The sequence below is a fragment of the Telmatherina bonti genome (assembly GCF_933228915.1).
Source record: "Telmatherina bonti genome assembly, chromosome: 6".
Classification (NCBI taxonomy): domain Eukaryota; kingdom Metazoa; phylum Chordata; class Actinopteri; order Atheriniformes; family Telmatherinidae; genus Telmatherina; species Telmatherina bonti.
Window position 1 is genome coordinate 24,874,820 of NC_136624.1, and position 22,588 is coordinate 24,897,407.

General features: G+C 38.0%; 3 protein-coding genes across 3 annotated transcripts; all 3 read right to left on the minus strand.

Annotated features, from left to right (window-relative positions):
- Positions 1 to 253: 253 nt before the first annotated feature.
- On the minus strand, positions 254 to 6,022 carry timm17a (translocase of inner mitochondrial membrane 17 homolog A (yeast)). The gene is made up of 6 exons (XM_079242329.1): positions 5,958 to 6,022; positions 4,758 to 4,857; positions 3,893 to 3,956; positions 3,376 to 3,504; positions 2,386 to 2,496; positions 254 to 1,115 (listed from the first exon to the last, which is right to left on the minus strand). The coding sequence occupies exons 1-6, from the start codon at positions 5,981 to 5,983 to the stop codon at positions 1,039 to 1,041; spliced, it is 507 nt and encodes a 168-aa protein (XP_079098455.1). The 5' UTR covers positions 5,984 to 6,022; the 3' UTR covers positions 254 to 1,038.
- Positions 6,023 to 7,635: 1,613 nt separating this feature from the next.
- On the minus strand, positions 7,636 to 11,719 carry lmod1b (leiomodin 1b (smooth muscle)). Its single transcript, XM_079242478.1, has 3 exons — positions 11,312 to 11,719; positions 8,602 to 10,305; positions 7,636 to 8,518 (listed from the first exon to the last, which is right to left on the minus strand). The coding sequence occupies exons 1-3, from the start codon at positions 11,585 to 11,587 to the stop codon at positions 8,492 to 8,494; spliced, it is 2,007 nt and encodes a 668-aa protein (XP_079098604.1). The 5' UTR covers positions 11,588 to 11,719; the 3' UTR covers positions 7,636 to 8,491.
- Positions 11,720 to 13,840: 2,121 nt separating this feature from the next.
- On the minus strand, positions 13,841 to 21,738 carry shisa4 (shisa family member 4). The gene is made up of 5 exons (XM_079242710.1): positions 21,516 to 21,738; positions 19,640 to 19,817; positions 18,544 to 18,680; positions 18,264 to 18,455; positions 13,841 to 16,657 (listed from the first exon to the last, which is right to left on the minus strand). Exons 1-5 carry the CDS (start codon positions 21,595 to 21,597, stop codon positions 16,617 to 16,619), a joined length of 630 nt encoding a protein of 209 aa, XP_079098836.1. The 5' UTR covers positions 21,598 to 21,738; the 3' UTR covers positions 13,841 to 16,616.
- Positions 21,739 to 22,588: the final 850 nt, after the last annotated feature.

Consider the following 22,588-nt stretch of genomic DNA (forward strand, 5'->3'; position numbering starts at 1 on the left):
TACATCCACTTTCCATCCTGTGTCCTTCACATGCAAAACACATGGCTTTAAAGAGACAACAGGTGTGTGACACAAACATACAAGAATGTGAGAGGAAAGTAGTCCCTTATGTGTCTTTTGCATCTTAAACCGGAAATTGCACTGTGAGATATTCACTAGAGATGTTTTTGCATGGAGTTCCCTCTAGTGGGGAACTAATTCTGTTCAGGCAGAACTGACTGACAGTATAACTGCATTAAAAAGCTCCAACAGAAACACTTTAACTTGTCTTTATTGTACCATAGTACATTCTGATAAACAGATTTAATACAATATGCATTAATCCCTTGCTTGAGTTTCTCCATTCCTTTGAACCGCCTACGCCTTAGCAGTCTCTTCCACACCTGTGTACTGAATGAAATGTTGCTGTCACATGAAACAGAATAATCTGATACAACTTTTCACAATCTAGAATAAATAAATCACTTTAAAATAAACTAAAATCCCATAAATGGAATAGTTTCCGATTGAAGTTTGCCTTTATAAATGTAAATAAAATAAAAAAGGCCAGCCAAGTGTTGCTGGCCAGCCCAAGCATGTGACACATTAATGGCAAATAAAGACTAAGATAGGTGTATGTAAGTGGAAAGTCTTTACTGTATATTCACATAATAATTTTTTAGATTTAATCTTTGATGTGTTTTTCTGAGATTCAACAGTATCACCATGTCAGGATATGTGCAAAACATACTGTAGGAGAACCGAAAAAGCACATCACGTCCCCACAAATTTCCAACTGCTCCCACCACATATCTGCCCTGAACCAGTGTTGGGTTTCATAGAAGCACATAAGAAGGCTGAGAATGGCAAAAGGCAGATCTGTCCATGGCTCTTAAAAGAGGAAAATGAAGATGAGTTCTATCCTTCTCTTACGCAGTCCATAAAGTTGAGCAGAGTTTCTACTGTGTGATGCGATGGTATTCTGCTCCTCCATTTCTTCTTTGTAACTTCAGCAAGGAATTCAAAAAGGCCTAGAGGACAAAGAAGTGGGAAGCCCTCTCACTGATATTGTCTGTAGTCTCCAAAGGGAGCACTGGGCATGGAAGCTGGGGCAGGCTCCTCAGCAAACTGGGGGCCTAGAGGGGAAAAAAAAACCAAAAAAATTAAACAAAATTAAATTTGGACAACAAAGTCTTAAACAGGGATAGTGAACTCCAGCCCTCAAGAGCTGAGGTCCTGCAAGTTTTATTGCAGGGGTGGGGAACCCTGAACCTCAAGGGTTACTATTCTGCGAGTTTTAGATACTCTAACACTTGATTCAAATTAAAATTTTTCCAACAGCTTATCAAGTTTGGCTCAATGGCTCTTTCATCTGAATCAAGTGTGTTGAAATAAGAAAAGATTTAAAACCAAAAGACAGCAGCTCACAAGGATAAGTGCTGCCAACCCAGATCTAAGCAGAGTAATTATGTTACTATCTCAAGTACACACAGCTTATTTGGTTCATCTTTCTAGTTATTGATGAAAATATAAGCCAAGTTTTAGTTTCAACGTTCTCATTTCACCTTCATAGTTTGATCAAACACTGAGAAAAATTAAAAAATTCTGTGCACAAAAAATTTTCCCCTTCAAATTAAATTCTTTATAGCATGAACTGAGCTGTATTTAGCATGTATTTTGTAAGTGAGACATATGACTGATACTCACGTAGATTATAAAATCAAATTATGCACAGCTGAAAACATAAGTTACATCTTTGACAAAGACGTCATTTTAATTTCTTTAGTTGCTTCATTTGATTTTATGGTTCCTGCAGTTTTTATACATCTTAAAACCAATCAGCTTAACTTACTAAAAGAACTTAGTAAAACTGGATTGTCACCCCTTGGTTTGTAAGAACATTGACATATAGCAAGCATAAGGACTGCTGTTTGTCACAAATATTCCTGTGTCTAGTGGCTGAATGCTATTTTTGTGCAAAGCAAACTAGCAGGTAGGGAGGTGACTAATGCATCTACAGTACAGTAAACAAACATATTAGATACTGGGCAACCAGAGGTAAAGCTTCTCCACAACTAAGATTTTACTCTTTGCCACAGCAGATGTCATCCTTTAGGTAAGGAGGTTGTTTTTTATAATTTGCTACCACAAGCTACCATCTAAAATATAAAGAAAATAAATCACTGAGACCAAGTCTATCAAATTCTTACATGGTCTTTGAGTGATTTTAAACTGCAGCATAACAAGTCATCCACACATTATACATACACACACACGTCTGTGGATAATGTTAAGTCTTACACTGAATAGGTGGCCTTAATTGTTTATTTTGGTCACAATCTGGAGATTTATGTTTTATCTTAAACATGTTAAAGTCTCTGTCACTTTACGGCTGGTATCACTCACCAGTTGGGAACTGTGAGGAGGCAAACCTCGTAAGCAGGATTCCAGCGCCTTCTATCAACGCCAGGAGAATACCTCCCATGGCTGCAGAGCCAACCATGGCTACAGGTCCATCTGCGAGGAACACACATTCACACATAACATCAGTATCAACAATTCAAATAAAAAAATCAAAAACACATCCCACTTGCAAAGGGGAAGGGGATTGTTGTGCTCCTGCACTGTCTGCCTCTGTGGGGCTGACTCCTGCCCCCCATGGCCTCCTGGGGCCTGTGCTTCATGGCTGCTGTGTGCTCTGGCTGGGGCTTTCCTCTGCCACCTTCTGGGCGGATGCATGGTTGTCTCTGTGGTGGACTGGCTGGCAGTTGTGCTTTGGGGTGGTGGCTGGTCTTCTGGCTCCTGGGGACCCCCTGGTCTACCTTTAATCTTTGCAGGGGCCCAGTCACATTTGCACAATCACTGATCACTATTCATGCCTGATATTTTGCTCCCACATTTACCAACTTGCAATCAGATAAAGTCACTGTGGGTTTTCTTTATGTTGCTTTTGTAGCAGCTGGTTGTACGGGTTTTTCTTATTAGATTCAATAAATGCCGATTACTTTTTAACTAGCGTATCCATTTCTCCCTTTTCTTCTCTTCACTCTTTTTTCCCCTACAGTTTACTCTTTTCTATCTTTTGTCCCCGCTCCTCTCATCAAGTCCATGATCAATAAGTGAATTTGTCAATGAACAAATCAGAAAATTAAATAATCACATTTAATTATCAAAGGAGGCCGTATGTTCATAAAGCTCTTCTTGGGAAGGTAAATTTAACAACCCAGCAACTGGATCACCATTCTGCTTGGTATGATGTTGAACAAGACAAAACAATGGAAACAATAACAAAAGCAAACTGCAGGCTTAAATTTTAATTACTGTAACTAAAAAATATTTGCTTTAGGCATGTTTTCTGTTGGAAGATGACTGCTACCTCCTACCCAGCATACTCACTTCTTGCAGCAAGGATAGCTCCTGTCATTGCCCCACTTGTTATTGAATTCCAGGGATCCTCCTTCCCTCGTACTTTTACTAGACCACAATCAATCATGGAGAACAGTCCTCCCCAGACTGCAAAGCTACCTGCAACACACCCATGCCCACAAAAATTTAAGCAAGTTGTATTAGAATAAAAGCACTCTAGGCCCTGAAAATGTCGTGTTCTCTACAATTACTTGTAGGAGACTATTCATATTCATTTTTCCCAGTGTGAAGAATTTGAATATGTCAACTTTATTACTTGAAGAAATAGCTCATGAGGCAGAAATTTGTACCATGATGATTGAATGCAATGAATAAACAGACAGTGGAGAAGGACATCATACATAGGCAGCAAACAACTTGCCAACCATATGAAAACATTAAAACTGTAACCACTAAACAACATAATTTTAAGCTCATTATAGCGATTTTTCTCTACAAAAGGAAGAATTAATGAACTTTCATGCTTTCCATACTTTTGTTTTCTTACCTCCAAGTTGAGGGGCCCTTGTCTTGATGGCTGTCAAACTCCCCCTCATTCTGTGACTCATTCCCTGCAGTAGCAAACACACAGGAGGGGGAAATTAAATGTCTACTCGCTAAAGATTTGCTTTTTGCTTCTTTTTGTTAGTGTCAAAAGCCAAATATAAAGTGTGTTAACAGACATTTCTAAACGCTCAAATAATATCTTTCTTAATTCAAATACATAGCTTGTATATGAATGTTAAATTATGCCAGAGGTTGTAGCTGTGAATGAAGTTATCTCACTCTCTGAAATACTTTGTATTAAATTTCAAAAGGTAGCTGTAAAAAGGAGCTGTTTAGTGTATAACACTATCTTTAATTTCCTACAAATCACAAAACAAATTCCACCCGTATCTGAGAGGGGCTGGTGGCTTTTGCATTTTTTAAGGATGTTTGAAGTTACAGGTTTGATTCTGTATTTATTCCTCAGCCACATGTAATATGGCAACGTTATATGCCAAGTTTTACTCACATTTTTGGTTGCTATAAATATGGAACAAATGCAGTTCCATATTTATTTCCCAAGGTGCCAAAGTCTCATTTACAACTAACATAACCTGAATCATTTGTTAAAAAGGGATTTATTAGCTCAAAAAATCTGTGTCAAATTTGACCAAATACTTTTTAAACTGAGACAAATTTAAGCCTTGGGACACCCTAAATATACCAGGTGTCCTTGAGCAACATGTTGACACACAAGGCCAGTGATTTAAATGGCAGCTCTGCCACCACTGGCATGTGAATGAGTATAGCGTAGTTCTTATGAAATTCTAACAAACTATCATTTCCGAGAAATAATACAAAAAGTGCTGAAAAGTAACTGAACTCACTGAGGGAGCATTTCTGAAACCTTTCACCGCCTGGAATATTCCTCCTCCAATAGCTCCCATGGTGAAAGCGCCACCACAGTCATCCACAATCCTCCATGGGCTATGAGTAGAATAAATTTTTTTTTATAAAACTTAATCCCACATTGTATTTACAGTGCAAACCTGCTTTCACATCTCTCATTTTGACAACTGATCGCACCGTAAATGCCTTTCAGAGTGATTTGGAAGAAACATGCATCCTCTGACATAAGAGTTTGATATGGCAATATCAAACTTCAAATGGCAGATTTTAAGAAAGAAAAAAACACTAATCAAAAACATGCAACCAGGTTTTGGATTATTTATATTTTCAAGCAAAATGCAACATCAGTGTAAAATATGATCCATTAAAATAAAATGATGAACAAGTATTTTGTATATTGTTTTCAGTTTCCTCGGTAGCATAAGTTTGATCAAATAAGTTTATGTAGAAAAGGTGAAGTTAATCTTAATCCTGCAGTCAAAACTGTAGAAAAAGGCGAATTCAATAAAAAACAAAAAAGACAACAGAGGGACAGCGACACACACACACACACACACACACATGCATACACACACAAACATAGATAGATAGATAGACAGATAGACAGACAGACATATATGAGCACACACTCACACACTGTATAAAATTTATGCGAACCCGTTTTTACCATCGCTTTATAATTTGCACTGTAATTTGTCTGGACGGACACGTTTAAATTTGTTGTGAAATCCTAAGGCAGCCCGCAGATAACAGCAAAGTAGCTGAACCAGCGGCTATCGATCTCATTATTTAGTAAGTAAATTTAATTAACCAGAAAACACTCAAGTAAGCAAATAGTGTTAAATGTACAATGGCATTATGTTTCTGCTCACATAATCAGACAAGTCAATGTACTGCCATGTGGGGGTAAAAAGCCGACAAGGTCACCAACAACGTGATTTAGCATTGACGGTCTACCATTAGCACTAGCATTCAATACGTTTCTAATACAATGTTAGCATTTTAGCTAAGATAAGCTAATTAGCCGGTGTTTTTAAGGTATTTTGAAATGTTCCACATAGTATAACAAAAAAAAATTAAACAGTCCTTGAAGTGGAAGTTAAACATATTTGAGGCACAGCAAGGACCACTTGAAATATCTCGTAAAACAACATTTTTCATCTTGTTTTAAGACTCACCATGGCTCTCTGGCATACTCCTCCATTTTGTTCTCTCGCTGTTCCCCCCTGACGTAATATTTGTTAACCACGTGACGTGAAATGTTCCTTCTTTTTCATGTCTATTTGCATATCGCTAAATGTCTTGAAGTGGGAATACCGCCACCTACCGAGTTAACACTGGCAAACACACGCTATATGAAAACAAGGTTTTCATCCCCTCGACCCCTCGAGGGGATGACCCCTCGAAAAAATAATGCTGTTATCATTTTGCACCAGTTTACCCAATAGAAAGAGACTTAATGTAAAGTCTAAGAATTTTCTGACAGCTGTCTCAAATATTTCCAAGCAACTTTTGCTAAATCAAAACAATACTGGAGCATCATCAACATATTCCCTTTCATCTGAAACTGGAGCAAGACAGTGGTGGTGTTAAGTCAATGGAAAACTGTGTAAAGAAATATTCTTACAGCAATTAGCTCTTTAAGTAATACATCCTTTGTAATCAGTCCTGGTTAAAAATTATATAAATTGATTACATTCTTACAAGTTTCATTTTGAAATGTGAGCGCAAAGAATATTTTAGAGAAGTAGCAATGCAACACAGAGTAAGGAATCTTAATGTAGCCTACTCCATATTAAACCTGAGGTGAACCACAAATATGTCACATTGTAATGTGGGCTGAGTACTTTTCTGCACTCAAATGCTTGCCGTTTTCTTCTGGTCAGAGGAGCAACTACAACGAAGAGATAGACAGCTGGCACACAGCCCTTTATTAGAGGGGGGAAAGGAATGACTTGCAGAGAAAGCCTCGATCGAAAAATGACCAAATACGGACATTTCATGGACACGGAGACCAAGGCGAGGTTGGGAGAGATAAACTGGCTTGTTGCTGGAGCTGCTCCCCTCTTCTCTTAGCAGTCAGGGTGTTGATTACCTTTTCAGCCAGTTAGACACTAAACAGCTTCAGCTGTTTCCTTATTGCTACAGCAGATTCAGAGATGATAAAGAACCTCCCAGACATGCTATAAGACATGAAAAATGCTGTGTTGGATGTTTTTAGAGTATGTTAAAAAAAAAAAATCTCCAAGAAAAGGGGAAGTGACATCATTTAAATGTAATCTGTTCTATCAACCAGTCAATAAATAAACAAAGACAAATCAAAATACTAGACATGAGAGGTCTTCTGCTTTTTTCATGTTTCAGCATATCTACTCTGGAATACTGTTATGTTCTGCTCCAGAAGATAAAACAGGTCCATCTCTGTAACACAAAAGTTATATGAAAAAACAGATTTTATAGAAACTCAGGTTTCATATGCACCAACTTCCTTCAAGATTATCAAGACGACATTTTGGTTGTTTGCTATTGGTACATGTCTATAAATGGCTGTGTAGCGATTATGATTTCCTATCACCAACCAGAGTGAAGTGGAATGTATACAGTCGAAATACCTGAGTATTCGCCACATGAGTTCATCTTGGCATAACCCAGCTCAACATTTACTGAGGTGATTTATTCAACTTCATTCATATTTAACCCTGTGTATGCTGAGCATATTACGCTTAATCCAGGCATAACATTACGCTTCCAAACATAGCAGATTCTTTTATTGAAGACATACAGGCTTTGAGTGTAACAAGACATGTGTCCCTCTTTTACACCATTTAGATTTTTGTTCATCACATTGTAGTATCTCTCAGCTTGATATTCACTTAAAATGACAGCATTATTACACAAGAGATAAACCAGAGGACTGAATTAATCCTGTAATGGTTTTCCAAATCATCCTGGTAAAGTTAAGACATGTAGCTTTATTACATAAAAGTTATGTAATATAATCAAACACCCAGGCTAGAATGATCCTGTACAAAACCCTTCACCAGACACTACAACCATTTGCTCTTCCTGATAAACAGCCTTATGTAAATATTTCTAAATAAAAAAAAATCCTTCATCATGCACTAGCAAGTCACTGGGCTGATTTCCAAGACTGCCTGAGATGTCTTGAGATCTGATAATGTGACACACAATCCAACCTTACCTTAACCTTTTTTTAGGAACCCAGATTGTCTTTATTCAGGTCACCATATTTGTTGATTCCCTGATATTTCCAACCAGTTTGAACAGATTTAGCTGACCAGTTTAATATGGATTCCTCCTCCACTAATAAATAAATGGTCAATTTAATGATTTGTTTCTTAATAGAGACTTTCATAGAGTTATGCAAATCTAAGCAAATCACACGCACCCTCCACACTCACATTCATTCTCATATGCAAACCAACAAGTTATATGATCAACTTCATATTATCTAGTGCAAAAGCATCAATATGAACTGAAGCTAGGCAGCCACAAAACTCATTGAGCTCTCTGCCGACAGCTTATACAGAGCACTGCATCACTCTTTCTCCACAGAGTCCTTTTGGTCCAGTGTTAGAGGGGAAAACTTGTCAATCTCATCTTTCTGTAGAGTTCCTGTCCTAAAACCTTGTGGTGAGATGTCTGTTTTTCCATGCTTCCTGTCCACTTATTTTTTTTCCATCCGGTGGTGTTATTGCAGCCATTTTGGCACCGGCACCTGCATGGAAGACAAATATGCGGTTATATCTGAATGCAGTCTGCATTGAGCTAACATTTCCATCAGATCTTTCTTGTACCTACCTTCTTCAGCTGTTTGATATTACTTCCTCGGATTGAGGCTAGCAGTTGGTCCCTTGAGTTCCTGCTGTTGTATGAGCGGTCTCCATCCAGTACAGGTGGTGGAGGAGGTGGAGGCCCACCCCCAGGTGGTGGTGGAGGTGGTGGTGGAGCTGGACCCCCAGTTCGTCTTTTAGGATTCAGCTTTGGTGAAGGCATAGGCGAAGGAATGGGAGACGGTTTGGGGGAGGACATGGGTGAGCTCCTCAAAGACCCCCCACTTCCAGTCTTGGGCACTTCCAGTGTCCCCTTCTTCTCCCCATTAGCCTGGGCCTGCTTCTGTTCCTGCAGGCGCCTCTGCCTCTGTCTGTCCATGTTCCGACTCAGTATATTTGTGGTGGTCATCCTGGGTCCTGCTAACTCAAAGTGGTAGCCCAGTTTGAGCAGGGTAGTGTTTTCTTTCAGGATCTTGACCATCTCCATCTCTGTCTTCCCTCCACAGATGTGGCGCTGGTTTTGAAAGCGAAGCTCAGTCAGTGTAGAGTTGTGCTGCAGCGCCTGGATAAGAGACAGGATTCCCTTGCCAGTTAAATGGTTTGAGTCCAGGTTGATGCTGGTGATGGTCTTGTTGCTGCGTAGTGTGCCGGCGATGGCATAGGCCACATGATCATCAGCACGGCAGTTGGCCAGAGCAAATATCTTAACATTGGTGTTGTTTTGCAAAGCCTCTGCAAACTCAATGAGCGTCTTGGTCTTGATGACCTCTGAGTTGTTGACATTGAGCTCGGTTAGGGCGGGGTCATTGCTTCGAACTTGTTGCATCAGCTCATCGAACATGCTTGAGTCTTCGTCCTCCTCTTCTTCCTGCTTTGCTTTGCTATTTCGGTTGTTTTTGGCCACGCAGTTACCGACTTTGTCTTTTTCTTCAATTTTTATAGGTTTTCCTGAACGATCCTCTCTTTCCTTTTTGTCCCCTGCTTTCTTATCTGTGCTCATCTTAATATCTTTCTCTTTCACATGGTCACTGTGGTTAAACTGCTCTTCCCTATCAGTTCTGTTTTCTGCCTTGTCACATTTTACCCTCACCTCACCCTTCTCAGATGGTTGACGCTGGAGTTTGACATCAGGTTTGTTTTTATCCTCTGCTTTGGGTTTCTTCTCTTCTGTTTTACTCTCTAGAGCCTGGCTCTCCTGACCTCTGCTCTGCTTCTCAACCATTTTGGAGACAAGCCCTTGTGTCCTAATGGCCTCGCTTTTTCTCTCCCTTTCCTTTCCCCCATCCTTCTCGCTTTTTTCCCGCAGCTTTGAGATAATGTCTTTGGTTTTGCTGTCATAACTTCTCCTGCAGTCTTCTCTCCTTTCCTTCTCTTTGCTGTCATCCTTCTTTTCCTGTAACTTGGAGATCATATCTTTTGTTTTGCTACCTGTGCTTTCTCTGTTGTCTCTTCTGTCCCTTAGCCTATTGTCCTCATATTTCTCTTTCTCGTTGCTCTCCTCCTTCACACCACTTTCTCCGCCAACCTGTTTCTTGTTTCTACTTGAGCACCAACTTCTCTCCTCTCTTAAACTTCCAGGACCTTTGCTGTTTCTGTCTTCCACCGTGTTACCTCTTTCTCTTGAGACACTAGACTGTCTATGCACTCCTACTTTCATGTCATCATTCCCTTCCTGGCTGAGGCCCATCTTCCTCAGGTATTCCTGCTTCCGGCTCACTTTCTTTGGCTCGCTCTGCAAGAGAATGAAAACAAACGGTGAAACATGGCATCACCAAAGGAAATAAAGCAATAAATTAGATCTCAGTGTGACAAGATCAAATAAGAAAACCACAGTATTTCTTTCATGTCTCATTATTCAAATCTTTTGTTAGCTTAAAAAATTGGAGGCTGCCATTTTACATGTATGCCATTTGATGTGTACTGTGTGTATGATGCATAACTCACAATAAATTGTTCACTACAAACAAACTCTCTCAAACACTGTGTTAGCAGACAGGAAAAGGACAGTGGACTAATGTATCCAGGACCAGGGATACATTTGCAGCAAATAGCTTGCTAAGTGTTTGATTTGTGAGCCTCCATCTGTTTTGCTATGTGAGGCTTTAGCCCCGGCAGATGTATCCATAAAAGGCAGTGAGTGTAGACGCAATCAACCAAGGAATTCTATCAGGCCAGGATTAAAGCGCTGAAGAAGCTCTGAAGGGCCGCCACTCCACCACAAGTGTCTCTCTGATAGATGTCTAAACTGATAGAAATTTGACTTATTTATTGAAGCCGTTCAGTTTATATTGACTACAAACCATTAAAGTTTGTGGACTAAGGGAAATGGCTCTGTATGTGTCTGAGATCCTGTTTCTATGTAAGTGGTTATGATTAAGGAGTGTAGGGTGGATGTTTGCAAGCCTCAGAGGGAAAACAATGTTTTTCCTGGCACAGAAGCCAACTCTGGGGACCACTATTTTTGAGCAGATGAACTCTGGATGCACAAGGTCCAGCTGCTTCAAGCTAAATGAAAAGTAGCTATCATTAAAATACCCAGTGATGATGAATATTATGCAGTGCTGTGATCAACACACACACACTCTGGCTAATTTAAAGTCTTCTACCTTCAGATTTATCAATAAAAACTGATGAAAGGAGCTCAAATACATTCATAAAAAGAACGCGGTGCATCCTAGAAGCATGTAGTTCTGACTCCAAACTCATCACTAAACTTGTATGGATATTTTTTTACGAACCTCAAGCGATTGTTCCCTCTGACTGAACCTCCCTTTGGTGTCACTTCGGGTCATCATGTCCTGGACATTGTTGCTCAGAGGTGGCTGCGCCGGCTGGTTTTCCCCTTGAATGATGATCTTTCCATCCTCTGGGTTGATATCTGGCACATTCATCAAATCCTTATCAAGCTCCTCCACCTCCTCTGGGGAGAGGGTGGACAGCAGGTTGTCCAGGTCTGGGTCCTCACTGACCTGACGACCCGTACGGGTCAGGCCTCTGACCTTTCGTCTGGACATAAGGATGCTCTTTTCTTCTTCCGAAGAGCTAATGATGTCAACTGGTAAATCCCTTTTATTTCTAATCAAAACGCTTCTTTCCTATAAGGAAAAGTTAAGTACTCCTGCTGTCCTGCTGTGTCCCCCTCACCAAAAACCCACTGGAGGCATCAGTCTTGGTGCAAACAGGCTGCACTCACAGTCTTGCAGTTAGTTACCAGTGAGGAACTGCAAGAAACTCACACCATCAGAGCAGACTGTGAGGCTGGGACATTCTTCAAAATCTTGTTAAAGTGCATGTCCATATTTAGTTCAGGGTACACACTCCTTTAAAGGTAATGGGAAGGGCTGAAGTTTACAGAGCAAACTCACACAGGCTTCCCATTACACAATTTCTGTTTATAGAGACCAGTTGCTGTTTATTTGGTGGTTGATTTAAGATATTTTCTGAAAATGGTCTCAATGAGAACAAAACCACTGCTAGTAAAATCGAGTTTTATTTGACATGAGTATGATTTGAAACCAGTATGAAAACAATTTAATGGGATACAGAAATCTGATGCTGTAGTGACTGTCAAAATTTGAGCGTTTGAATCTGAAAGATTGGTGTTCAGAAAAAGATTAATTGCTGCTGATATTAAAATATCATACCTTAACTGAAATAAAAATGGGGATAAAATGGATTAATTTATAATGATTTAATCCTTAAATTTAATTATATAATAAAGACTGTAAAAGATATTTTTTCATTTTACTATGTAATTTTATTGCTGGAAACATGCTTTTAAAAAGTTAGGATGTGACAAGTTTACATGTGTTTCAGACTGACTGGATCTTCAAACCTGGAGATTTAATTTTTACTCTGTACTTTAACGTTTAATCTCACATTCTATGATTATATATTAGTATAATAGAAGACAAAATTCTTAAACTACTTACAGATTAATATTGATTAGTTTTAAATTGCTAAACCATTTTTTCTCAGTTGGTTTAAAAAGCATCACTGTGTGCCACCTACCTGGACTAGATCAATACAATTAGTAGTGATTTGGTCCTCTGGTGATTGCTGATTGATTTTTCCATTTTAAAAACTTTCCCGGCTTTTTCAAAAATCATTTTAGCTCATTTGGGTTATCAGTAAACATTTTAATGACATTACATACTACCTAAACGGTAAAAAGTTTTCAGTTTTTGTATGGTGTCAAATATTCCTAAAATGTACCATAACGTTTACAGGTGAACCTAAATATGAACTTCTAAGTGCAGATGTACACCTGGTCAATGTTGAACTACTAACTGGACAACATGCTATTCTCCAGCTGTGTAATAAAACACACAGAAAACAAAAGAAATATCTGAACTAAGACAAAGTCACTAAATGTGCTTGTTCAATGACAGCTTAGACTTGAATAGTCATCATCATAATCATCATACTGTTGATATTTCAACTTCAAAAGATTATGATGAAACTTAATATATTAAGTTACTGAGACATTGGCATTCTATGTTGTGGTATACCATGCATGTTGTTAGCTTTTCTATCAATTGATTGCAGAAGTGGCATTTCCTGGTCCAGAACGTAAAAATCCTGCCATGTTTTTGGATCTAGCTGTACATTTAGAACAGGTGTTTTTACTAACAGGCTCGTTTACCTGGCAAATAAACTCTGCTCATTAAATTCAGCTCGTTTGGTGACTGGTTGGAACAGCTGCCGGACAGGACTTTTACTTTCTGGACCAGGAATTGCCACCTGATTAATTGTTTGACCTAAAGAAACTACCAGCATACAAATCTGCTTACATACCCTACAATCACAATACTTAAGTGAAGTGTGGATATTTTTCCATTTTCTGTATATTTCACCTGAAAGATGAAGATCTTTAAATTTTGTGAGCAGTGTGAGTGGAGATTGTTTTCATTCACAGAATCGGTTCAGACATCTGAACAGTGAACTGTACCAGATGATTAATATGGACATCTAGTGGCCAAAAAAGAAATTACAACCCATATGTAACATGTTATATACTGTTCAAAATAATGAATGGATCAATGTTTTGGTTACAGCTTTTAAAAAAAAAAAAAAAAAAAAAAGACAATACACACAACTATTTTACATTCCAAAGTTAAATTTTATGTTAATAGAAATCTCATTTTCCACTTACTTTATTTTACAATGTTCTAGCATTCAAATGACAGACAAAAGCCATATCTAGACATGTTACTTCTCCACCTGATGTCAGTTTCATTAAAACACACTAATTGAAATGACTTAGATGCACAAATAAACAGAAACATCATGGAACAAATGTTAAATTCAACTACATATGAAAGTATCATACAGTGAAAATCACAGCGTTCTCCTTGTGCTTTAAAAAGTCTCATCAAATCTGTACAAGTGGACATCGCTGTGGAAGTGAATCATTTTTATCGTAAAGAGCATTAATGTATCCCGTTTGTTTCATTAGCAATGAGACAAGATACAGCAGTCAGTCTCTGGTCTCGAATACTCAACTTCATCTAAAGTAGCTTTTGTTTTCATGCTCAATATGTGCCTCATGTGACATTAAGTTTAAGTTTTTAAATACTTCAAATCTGAATGTCAGCGTACAACGTCCCTGTAAAAAAAAAAAAGGTTTATTATATTTAATAGGACAGTGTGACATTTAGAGAAATTCATTCATTTGCTTTCTTGTAAAAATAAAACAAAAAAAAAAAAAACAGGACTGCACTGATGGCTGGATTAATAAAATTACTTGATAAAAGGGTTTATGTTTAAGCATAATCATACAGCTGAATTAGAATAAAGTATCGATCAGGTCAGCCTAAAGTCTAGGAAACAGATTTGACCTTTCATGAAAACTAATATTATCCAGCTTTAAAACAGGCGTCCCAGTCTGAACAAGGGAAAGAAAATCCACATGGAAGCACTTTCTTTTCTGTGCTAATCTTAATATCTTTCCAGTAGAAGTCCAACAATAATATTGGTAATTCGCAAGGGATGGTGGCAAATAAAAATCATTGGACTCTAATGCTTGGAATAAAAAAATAAAAAAAATTCCTCATGTTTTTTTTGTTCTTTTTAAGAAAACAAAACATATCCATCTCCTATAAGAAGACAAATGACTAAGTTAGCCCTGTGTATTTTGCACTGAGCCCCAGCCTGGTCACTACGTTGAAAGAAGGCATAAATGATCTTCAGTGCTACGGCTTACTTGTCTGTGAACCATCCTGTTTGTTTCAGTTTCAGTGCTGTTTTATATGTTCTGGTAGGAGGTTTTTATTTCTTAGTGTTCATAATGAACCAGGCTAGCTGTTTACACCGTTTCAACTCTTCATGAAAAACTGCATTTTTGTCCATCTACATTGATCAAACAAGTGGTAACAGGCGGTGACAGATGGTCGTGAACTCATTGTGAATGAATCAGCATTTGTTGTCAGCAGTAAGTCTCTGGTTCTACTCTCAATTAAATTTTAACTACTTACTAATACCTTTAATCAGTCTATTTTAACTAAACAATTGAGCAATTTTTTTTACTTTCTTTATATTTTTACACACTAATACACTGATTTGAATGGAAAGGAATTCAAATAATGCATTGGTTCAGGGTGCAGTACTTTAAGTTTTGGGACATTTTGCTGCCAATACTTTTTGTATTAGGAAATATACTTTAAACACATAAGAGTCATATTGTTGTCATTCAGCTTCTAGCAAAAAAAAAAACAAAAAACTATTTCCAAAAATGTCACATTATTCCTTCAAATATTCAATAGTAGTCATTTTTGGCTTTGTAGCTTAGTCCAGACAGTTAAAGCTACACACAGACAGAGGTACCCTTAGTAATAAATATTAAATGGAAGATGTCAAAACATCAAATTACATCTCATGTTACAATAACAATACACTGCTTTTTAAACAACTTATTAACAATGTAATAAAATATTAAACTGAGGAGAAATTTACAAAATATGTATTTAAATAGTTAATCTCTTCTTTTTCATGTCAGTAAATGTAAGGCGGGACATTAGGTTCAAGCAAGTGGTGACACCTTGGACTCCCTTGAAATATGTTACAAAGAAATATGCTTTTTAAAATGGATTTCATAGTGGCAGTGTGGGTTTAATCTTACAATAGATTTCTTATTATTTCAAACTACCACAGAAGCAGAGAAGGACAGGTCACTGACTGCGCAGCATGCTGATGCTAAGGTGATATACGAGAAGAGTGCCACTGGAGAAAATTACAGAGAACCAACTGAGTCAAATACCAAAGAAGGATTAAATGAAGTTCAAAGTTACAAGTAACAAAATGCTTCTTACACAAAACTGGAATTTTAACAAAATAAGTTAAACCCTCGGACTTTGATCAAACATGTCAACATCCAAATAAATACAAAAAGCAGCCCACATTTCCAGTTTTTTTCTGAACTTCAACCTTGACCCCAACACAAGAAAAAACACAGATAAAGATATAAAGACATATTATCACAGCTGCAGATATATTCCTTCAACAGATGTATGGAATGTAGTGATAATAGATCTCAATTTAGCCAAATCTAAAGAATATGAACAAGCAAAGCACTGTTCTTTTTAACAAATAAAGGAATGCATTATGGGTTTTGTACATCATTCAGATACACCAGTGGGTCCTGCGTTTATTTGACACCGTGTCATTGAGGTTAGTGCGTCATAGAAGTGGAAGTATCTTGACGCACACGCCTCTTCACTTAAAGGATTCTGAGGCACCTGCTGTGAAACCTGCCTGGAGCCATCTAGTCAGGTTGGAGGAGAGAATCTGTGGTACAGTTAGTACTGTGGAAAGTACACTGCTGTAAGTAAACAACAACATGAAAAACTAAAAATAAAATGTGTATCTAGTTTATCTTCTCTGAATAGCTGCTGCTTGTCAACTTTTAGTGTAGCATGTGTTAGACTGTGTGTGTGTGTGTGTGTGTTTGTGTGTGGAAGAGAGTGTTGCTGCCTTCTCATTTTCAAACAGTCATTCCTCTCATTTGCAGATGTTTCCCACTTATTGTGTGTGAAGATAATTCCATCAGTGGCCAGGATACTGAGGTGGGGAATAAGGTGGTGGGGCTAAAAAGAAATAAGGAGACAACAACATTAAAACAGTTTTCAACTTTTCTATTAACAATATAATGTCAAAAGCCATTTGTATTGAAATTTTACAACTTCATGATGCTAGAATCTATTGTCCAAAATGTGTGTGTGTGTATGTGTGTGTATTATCCCTATTACTTCTTCAGATAAGTCAGACATAACCAAAGTACACCAGAAGCACAACATACAACATGGATCAGACACAATACGAATAGTCTTGATTACTCTGTTTCAATACAGTGATCCACAGGTAAGCCTTGGTTTCCACATCCATGTAGTTGTTAACAGAACCAAGACTGTGCAGACCAAACACATACCCATCACCCAAACAGTGAGTGCCCTCCCCAGCAGGACACATATCCCAAAGCATATAAATGTGTGTTTATGGTTTCAGTGTCCACATGAACAAACCAACTGGGACTATACAGATGTGGACATGATCCTTGGATCAGCAAGGCCAAAGCTTACTTGCAAAGGTATAGATAACAGAGCTTCTCCCACAAAGTTTCTCCTCAAACCAGGCATCAATGTTGCTCTTCTAAACACCTTATTAACCTGATATGTTCTTTGTCTCAATGGAAACTAGCCTAGGCGCAAGTGTAATCAGCAAGGCTTCAAGCTTTTGGCTTGTGAACGATCAACTGAGGAGAGATCCATTACACCCTTGTGTAACAGTGACATTGACTTAATTTACATCACGCACGTCTTGCAACTAAGTGGATGCAAGAATCATGAACTACCTTTAGGCATATGTGTCAGACTAAAATTAACTCAACCCACAGAAAGAAAAGGATGTGCTGCCAACGTCCAGTGAAAGACAAAGAATACCCCAGAGTTAGCACATCAGTTCAGATTTCTTCTGGGAGGTACAAAGATGATCTATAAAATACATTTAGAAGTCAGTTTTAAAGATGTGACTGATTTAATAAGAAAAACTTTCATTCATTCATTCATTCATGATCTGAACCGCATTGTCTGATTAAGGGTCACGGGGAAGCTGGAGCCCATCCCAGCAGTTTTTGTGCGGGAGGCAGGGTACACCCTGGACAGGTCGCCAGTCCATTGCAGGGCCATTACAACAACTTTCAGAATCAAAATAATTTTAGTGAAGGTGAAGCCTAATATTACACAAAAATAAGTAGGAGGCTGCAGCAGTCAGAAGCATAAAAACATCAACAAAATAAACCTAAATGTTAATCCAGGAGAGCCATAAGAAAGACACATGGTTCAACAGAAAACTGCTCAACTCTGTTAAAATGTATCTACAAGACTCTTGCCAAGTTGGAATGAGTTACTAAAACATGTCTTTGTCTCAAAGGTAAGTCCATTGAAACAATGTAGACTTAGATGAAGGTCAATCATGTATATTAACAGTAAATATCATGACAACATGATCATTATGCCTCATAATACTAAATTAATATACTGTAGCTGCTTCATTCCCCACAAACAGCAACATAACTTGTGTTAGAAACAGTGTGTGAGCACTTTTTTTTTCCTATTATGTAACAAAAATGACCATGAAATTATGACCAGGAAACTCTACAGTCCAGATTGTATCAGACGTCAGCACAATTCTTACCCTGGCTGAATGTAGGATCCATCGGGTGTGGTGGGTAAGGTCCTGGCTGCATCATGGCGTACTGTGGGGGCATGCCAGGATACTGGGGTGCCATTGGATAACCTGCATGTGGATATTCTGAGGGTCCAAGTGGTTTTCCATAGGAATCATACATGGGTTCCACTGGGTAGCTGGCCATGGGGATCTGCTGAGCTGTGGGTTGAAAAAAGTTTCCTTTCATAGTTCTCTTTAACTCAGTAGTTATCTGCACAAACTTGGGCATAAAGAGGAAGGGCCTTACCATCATAAGGTGTTCTTCCCCTCTGTTGCCTTCTCTGATAGAGGTAACAGCAGGAACACATGAAGCAGCAGACCATGGTCGCAATGATAGCCACAAAAAGGAGGATGGAGGATGCAATTCCAGCTAAAGTGGTGGGGCTGAGAGAGAAGCAAGGGGAGCACTTCAGTCACAAAGAACTCTCCTTCTCACTTTGATCATTTAGCCTCATGTTGTTCCTGCTCCTCTATCTGGCTAATTACAACTCACTTTAGAGAGGATTAAAGTATAGATGGCTGAGATGAGAAGCTTTAGATTCCGACTAAACTCTTAACCAAAGACTGAACCTGATATCATCCCAGTAAATGACGTGCACCCTCAATTTCTTTGTCTGAACCAGATTCCATCACCTCACAATCTCAGTGAAAAAACAAAGCCCTTCATTTCATCTCGGCATCTAACGCCAACTGATCTGATCTCCCACAGGGCTTAATGAGCTGCAGGTTGCCTGCTCGCGGCTGGAGAGTGATGGATGATTTTTAGTGTTGTGGAGGAAAAGTGCCATGTTGCTGCCTCTCAGGTACAAGCTTGCATAGTTTAGCATTATTACAATCACTCTTGTGGGACTCTGACATTAAACATGAGTGAACACACAGATAGCTGATGTGACAGATCCACTAATGAGAAGATATGAGAGTTATTTAATCATGTGCAGCCACTCTACTTTGGGGACTGCTGCATGTGACAGCATCAGGATGAAATGTACTTTTATAATCAAAAGATTTTTTTATACTCTGTCAATATAATCAGCTTTTTTGTTAAATTAGTATAAAAAAAAAAAACCTACCACATCTTTTGTTTCATATTCTTATTTATAAACAGGATGTAAGTGTTTTATCTATTTAATGTAGTAATATGCTGTGAAATAAATGTTTTTATATTCCAGTGAAGAAATTCTAGTTAAAATATCCTCCTGCAAAGCAACAAAGAGTCCGACTGCTAAAAGAAACTACAGAGTGTGCAGCAACAGCATCAAATACAACATACAACAATTTGTAGCACTGAATTAATTAGTAACCAAGCAATTAAATGAATCCCTTGTTTCTGCTTCTGTCCCCACCTGAACTGGAAGAGCATGCAGCGTTTCTGCTCCCTCTCTGTAATCATCTTGAAGGCGTCCAGACAGCAGTAACGCCGGTGGCAGTTCCCGCAGCAGAATGTGATGAGAGGGCAGTCGAAGCCATTGTGCCAGGTGCCATTTTTATCCACATACCACAGACAGTCTTCGTTCCCGCTGACTGCAAATCAAGAGCAATGCAAAGTTAAGGGAAAAGGACATAACAGGGATGATGACAAAGAAACACCACAAAGACGAAGAAGAAGAGAAATGAAGGAAACAAAGTTCAATTCCAGTTTTTTTTGTTTTTTTAAACTTATGTTCTTGATAAACGTGTTTTGTTTTGTCTCAGAAGTCTTAAATGTTTACTTTCAGATTTTATTCTGGGAAAAAAAAACCCAAAAACAAACAAAAAACAAAAACAAAAAAAAACCCCCAAAAAACTCCACAACTTTTAAACATTTGTACTCATATTTTTTCTTACATCTTTCTTTTTCCAAACCAGCCAAAGACTCAATGTATAATTCAATACTTCCCTGTGGCAAAAGGTGGAAAGGTTCAAGCTCAAGTACTACAAGTTACTGAAGAGATTTAAAAGGACTTCTACAAATTAAACTTGAGATTGTTTTCATTCTCAGATATCTACCAATTAATTTCATATTAGGCGAGTGACAATACAGAAAGCACAGAAGGTGTGATATTGCCATTCCAGTGTCTAAAATTATGTACTTTTGCTGAGGGGAAAAATGTCTTTTGAACCCTTCTAAGTAAAGCTTTAAAGACAACACATGATGATGCTTTCAGCAACATATAATTCAAGATAATATCAGATTATAGACTGGACACAACAGTCTTCAGTGGGTACAGGCTGCTAAAACCTGGGGAAAAAACTAACACATAATTTAAACTGTCCCATACAGCACAACTTAAGTATATTCTGTATGCAAATTAAATATACTCATCCTCAGAGACCTGTTTCTGTAAAGACCTGAGCATATTAAAGTGATGGACAACTCCAACAAAAGGTGTCCTGAGGGAAAGTGTGAAAAGATTATGTTATATTACATTATTTATATCTATCTAGATAGATAGATAGATAGATAGATAGATATACATACATAGCTTGAATTTTGACCAACTCTACATTTCTGAAGCACCACCTATATGAGGATTCATCTCGCATGATGAACTTTGTCAAGTTTTTCCTTGTTGTGTTGCAGTTGTACATTAAATTAGTCTTATTAGAGTTTTGTTTTGAAATTGATTCAAAGATATGACACCTGCAGTTTGTTGTAAAATCATTGTGTAATGCATCAAACTCTCAAGGGTAGGCATGTGTAGTCGTAATTGTTTTCCACTGTGTATTTTGAACTGGGATGATGAAATAATATCAAGTCAATAAACATACAATATTGTAAGGCATAGTAACCACCTTATATACCACGTATAATGTTCAAATGGTAAATAGTTACACCTGCAGTATTTAAAACATGAGAAAGAACAAGTGTGTTTGCCTAAAAAGAGCATCTATTGTACAATATGACAATCAGCAAGTAGCTTCCCATACTTAATATAAACTTAATTTTATAAATTAGATCTAGTTTTACCAGTGATACTAAACGATGCTAGTACATATGATCTGTGACTTGACAGTGAACAAAGTGGGTTTTAGTTATCCTCGCCTATAATAAAAAGCGAGTTTAGGATTTCAAAGGTAGATAACAACGTCATGACAACGTCTCCAAAGCAGAGTCCATGCTAGTGATCTGCAGGTATCAGATGGGATAAATGACGACCACACACAGCCGAGCTTTACCGATGAATCGCTGTTGTTAGCTAGCAGCGAGGCCCGCCGCTAGCTGGAGAAACGTAATCTTACCCGGAGAAGTGCAGAGGACGACGGCGAGCAGCGCCAAAGTCAACGACAGGAGGGACATGTTGCCCGTAGAAGCAATTGCCATCCTGAATTTATCCTGAGCTTTAAGGGGGGTTTACTAAATGACTGTTTTCATTGGTGTAAATCAATAAATAAAACAGTCAGGCTAATAGGCATTACCCTGGCGTCGAAACAGCATGGGAGACGGGACGGGGTTGAGCGTCGGTAATTTATCCGCTGAAATGACACACAGCGACTGTGACGCGTCCAACCAGAAAGAGAAGGATGCTACATTCACGTCCTTAAAAAAACAACGGAATTAACCCTTATTTATGTAACATCAGCTATTTCTATCATGAAGTAACACAACTGAAAATATAAGTACTTAAATAAACGAATAATCAATAATGTCATCTGAAAGTTGCAAGCTTGATAAAAAAAACAAAAAAACATTCCAATTAAAATTAATTACGCATCTCACGTTTTATTGATTTAAACGACATAGATGTAACTATCGAAGGTCTTCAGTTTAATATTTGATTGTGCAAAAATATTCGATTTAATTGACATATTTTTGGGTAGCTTGGATTTTCGAGCAACACTGAATGCAGCTTTGTCCCTTATCCTTTGAAAAAGGATTTAGCACTCTGAATTTGACCATTCAAAACAAAAGAATAAGTAAGTGAATAATTTGAAATGTCAAGTTATAAAGCCAGAGCACAATCATAAATAGAAAAGAGCAATAAACACAACTGAACCATACAAAAGCAAAAAAAAAAAAAAAAAAAAAAAAAAGAACATGATTAGAAAAAGGACATTTTAAAATATTAAATTAGGTGCCAGTCGTTAATTTGTGCCATCTCGTGATCTCTGGGGTGGGGGGAAACTTTGTTAAAAAACCAAAAACGAGTTTCGTGATTTCGAGATAACGGTTTCAAATATAAAATGTTTGATCTCGGCTTTCGTAGCCAACGGCTCCCTCTTGTGGCCAGTAAGAAATAAAACGTTTCAGTCTTTTTCCTTTATATTATCCATAAGTAACAACTGCAGCTTCTCAAAGCAGGGCAGCAGAAAGT

Bases quoted from the DNA above. Each gene is read 5' to 3' on its own strand.
- shisa4 (XM_079242710.1), bottom strand. From the start codon at position 21,597: ATGGCAATTGCTTCTACGGGCAACATGTCCCTCCTGTCGTTGACTTTG. The intron at 19,818-21,515 runs GTAAGATTACGT...CTTGATTTGCAG, and splicing joins CGTCCTCTGCACTTCTCCGG to TCAGCGGGAACGAAGACTGT. The intron at 18,681-19,639 runs GTGGGGACAGAA...CTTCTCTCTCAG, and splicing joins TGCATGCTCTTCCAGTTCAG to CCCCACCACTTTAGCTGGAA.
- timm17a (XM_079242329.1), bottom strand. From the start codon at position 5,983: ATGGAGGAGTATGCCAGAGAGCCATG. The intron at 3,957-4,757 runs GTGAGTTCAGTT...TTGCTACTGCAG, and splicing joins GTTTCAGAAATGCTCCCTCA to GGAATGAGTCACAGAATGAG. The intron at 2,497-3,375 runs GTGAGTATGCTG...TGTTCCTCGCAG, and splicing joins AGCTATCCTTGCTGCAAGAA to ATGGACCTGTAGCCATGGTT.
- lmod1b (XM_079242478.1), bottom strand. From the start codon at position 11,587: ATGTCCAGACGAAAGGTCAGAGGCCTGACCCGTACGGGTCGTCAGGTC. The intron at 10,306-11,311 runs GTTCGTAAAAAA...ATTCTCTTGCAG, and splicing joins AGAGGGAACAATCGCTTGAG to AGCGAGCCAAAGAAAGTGAG. The intron at 8,519-8,601 runs GTAGGTACAAGA...TCTTCCATGCAG, and splicing joins ATATCAAACAGCTGAAGAAG to GTGCCGGTGCCAAAATGGCT.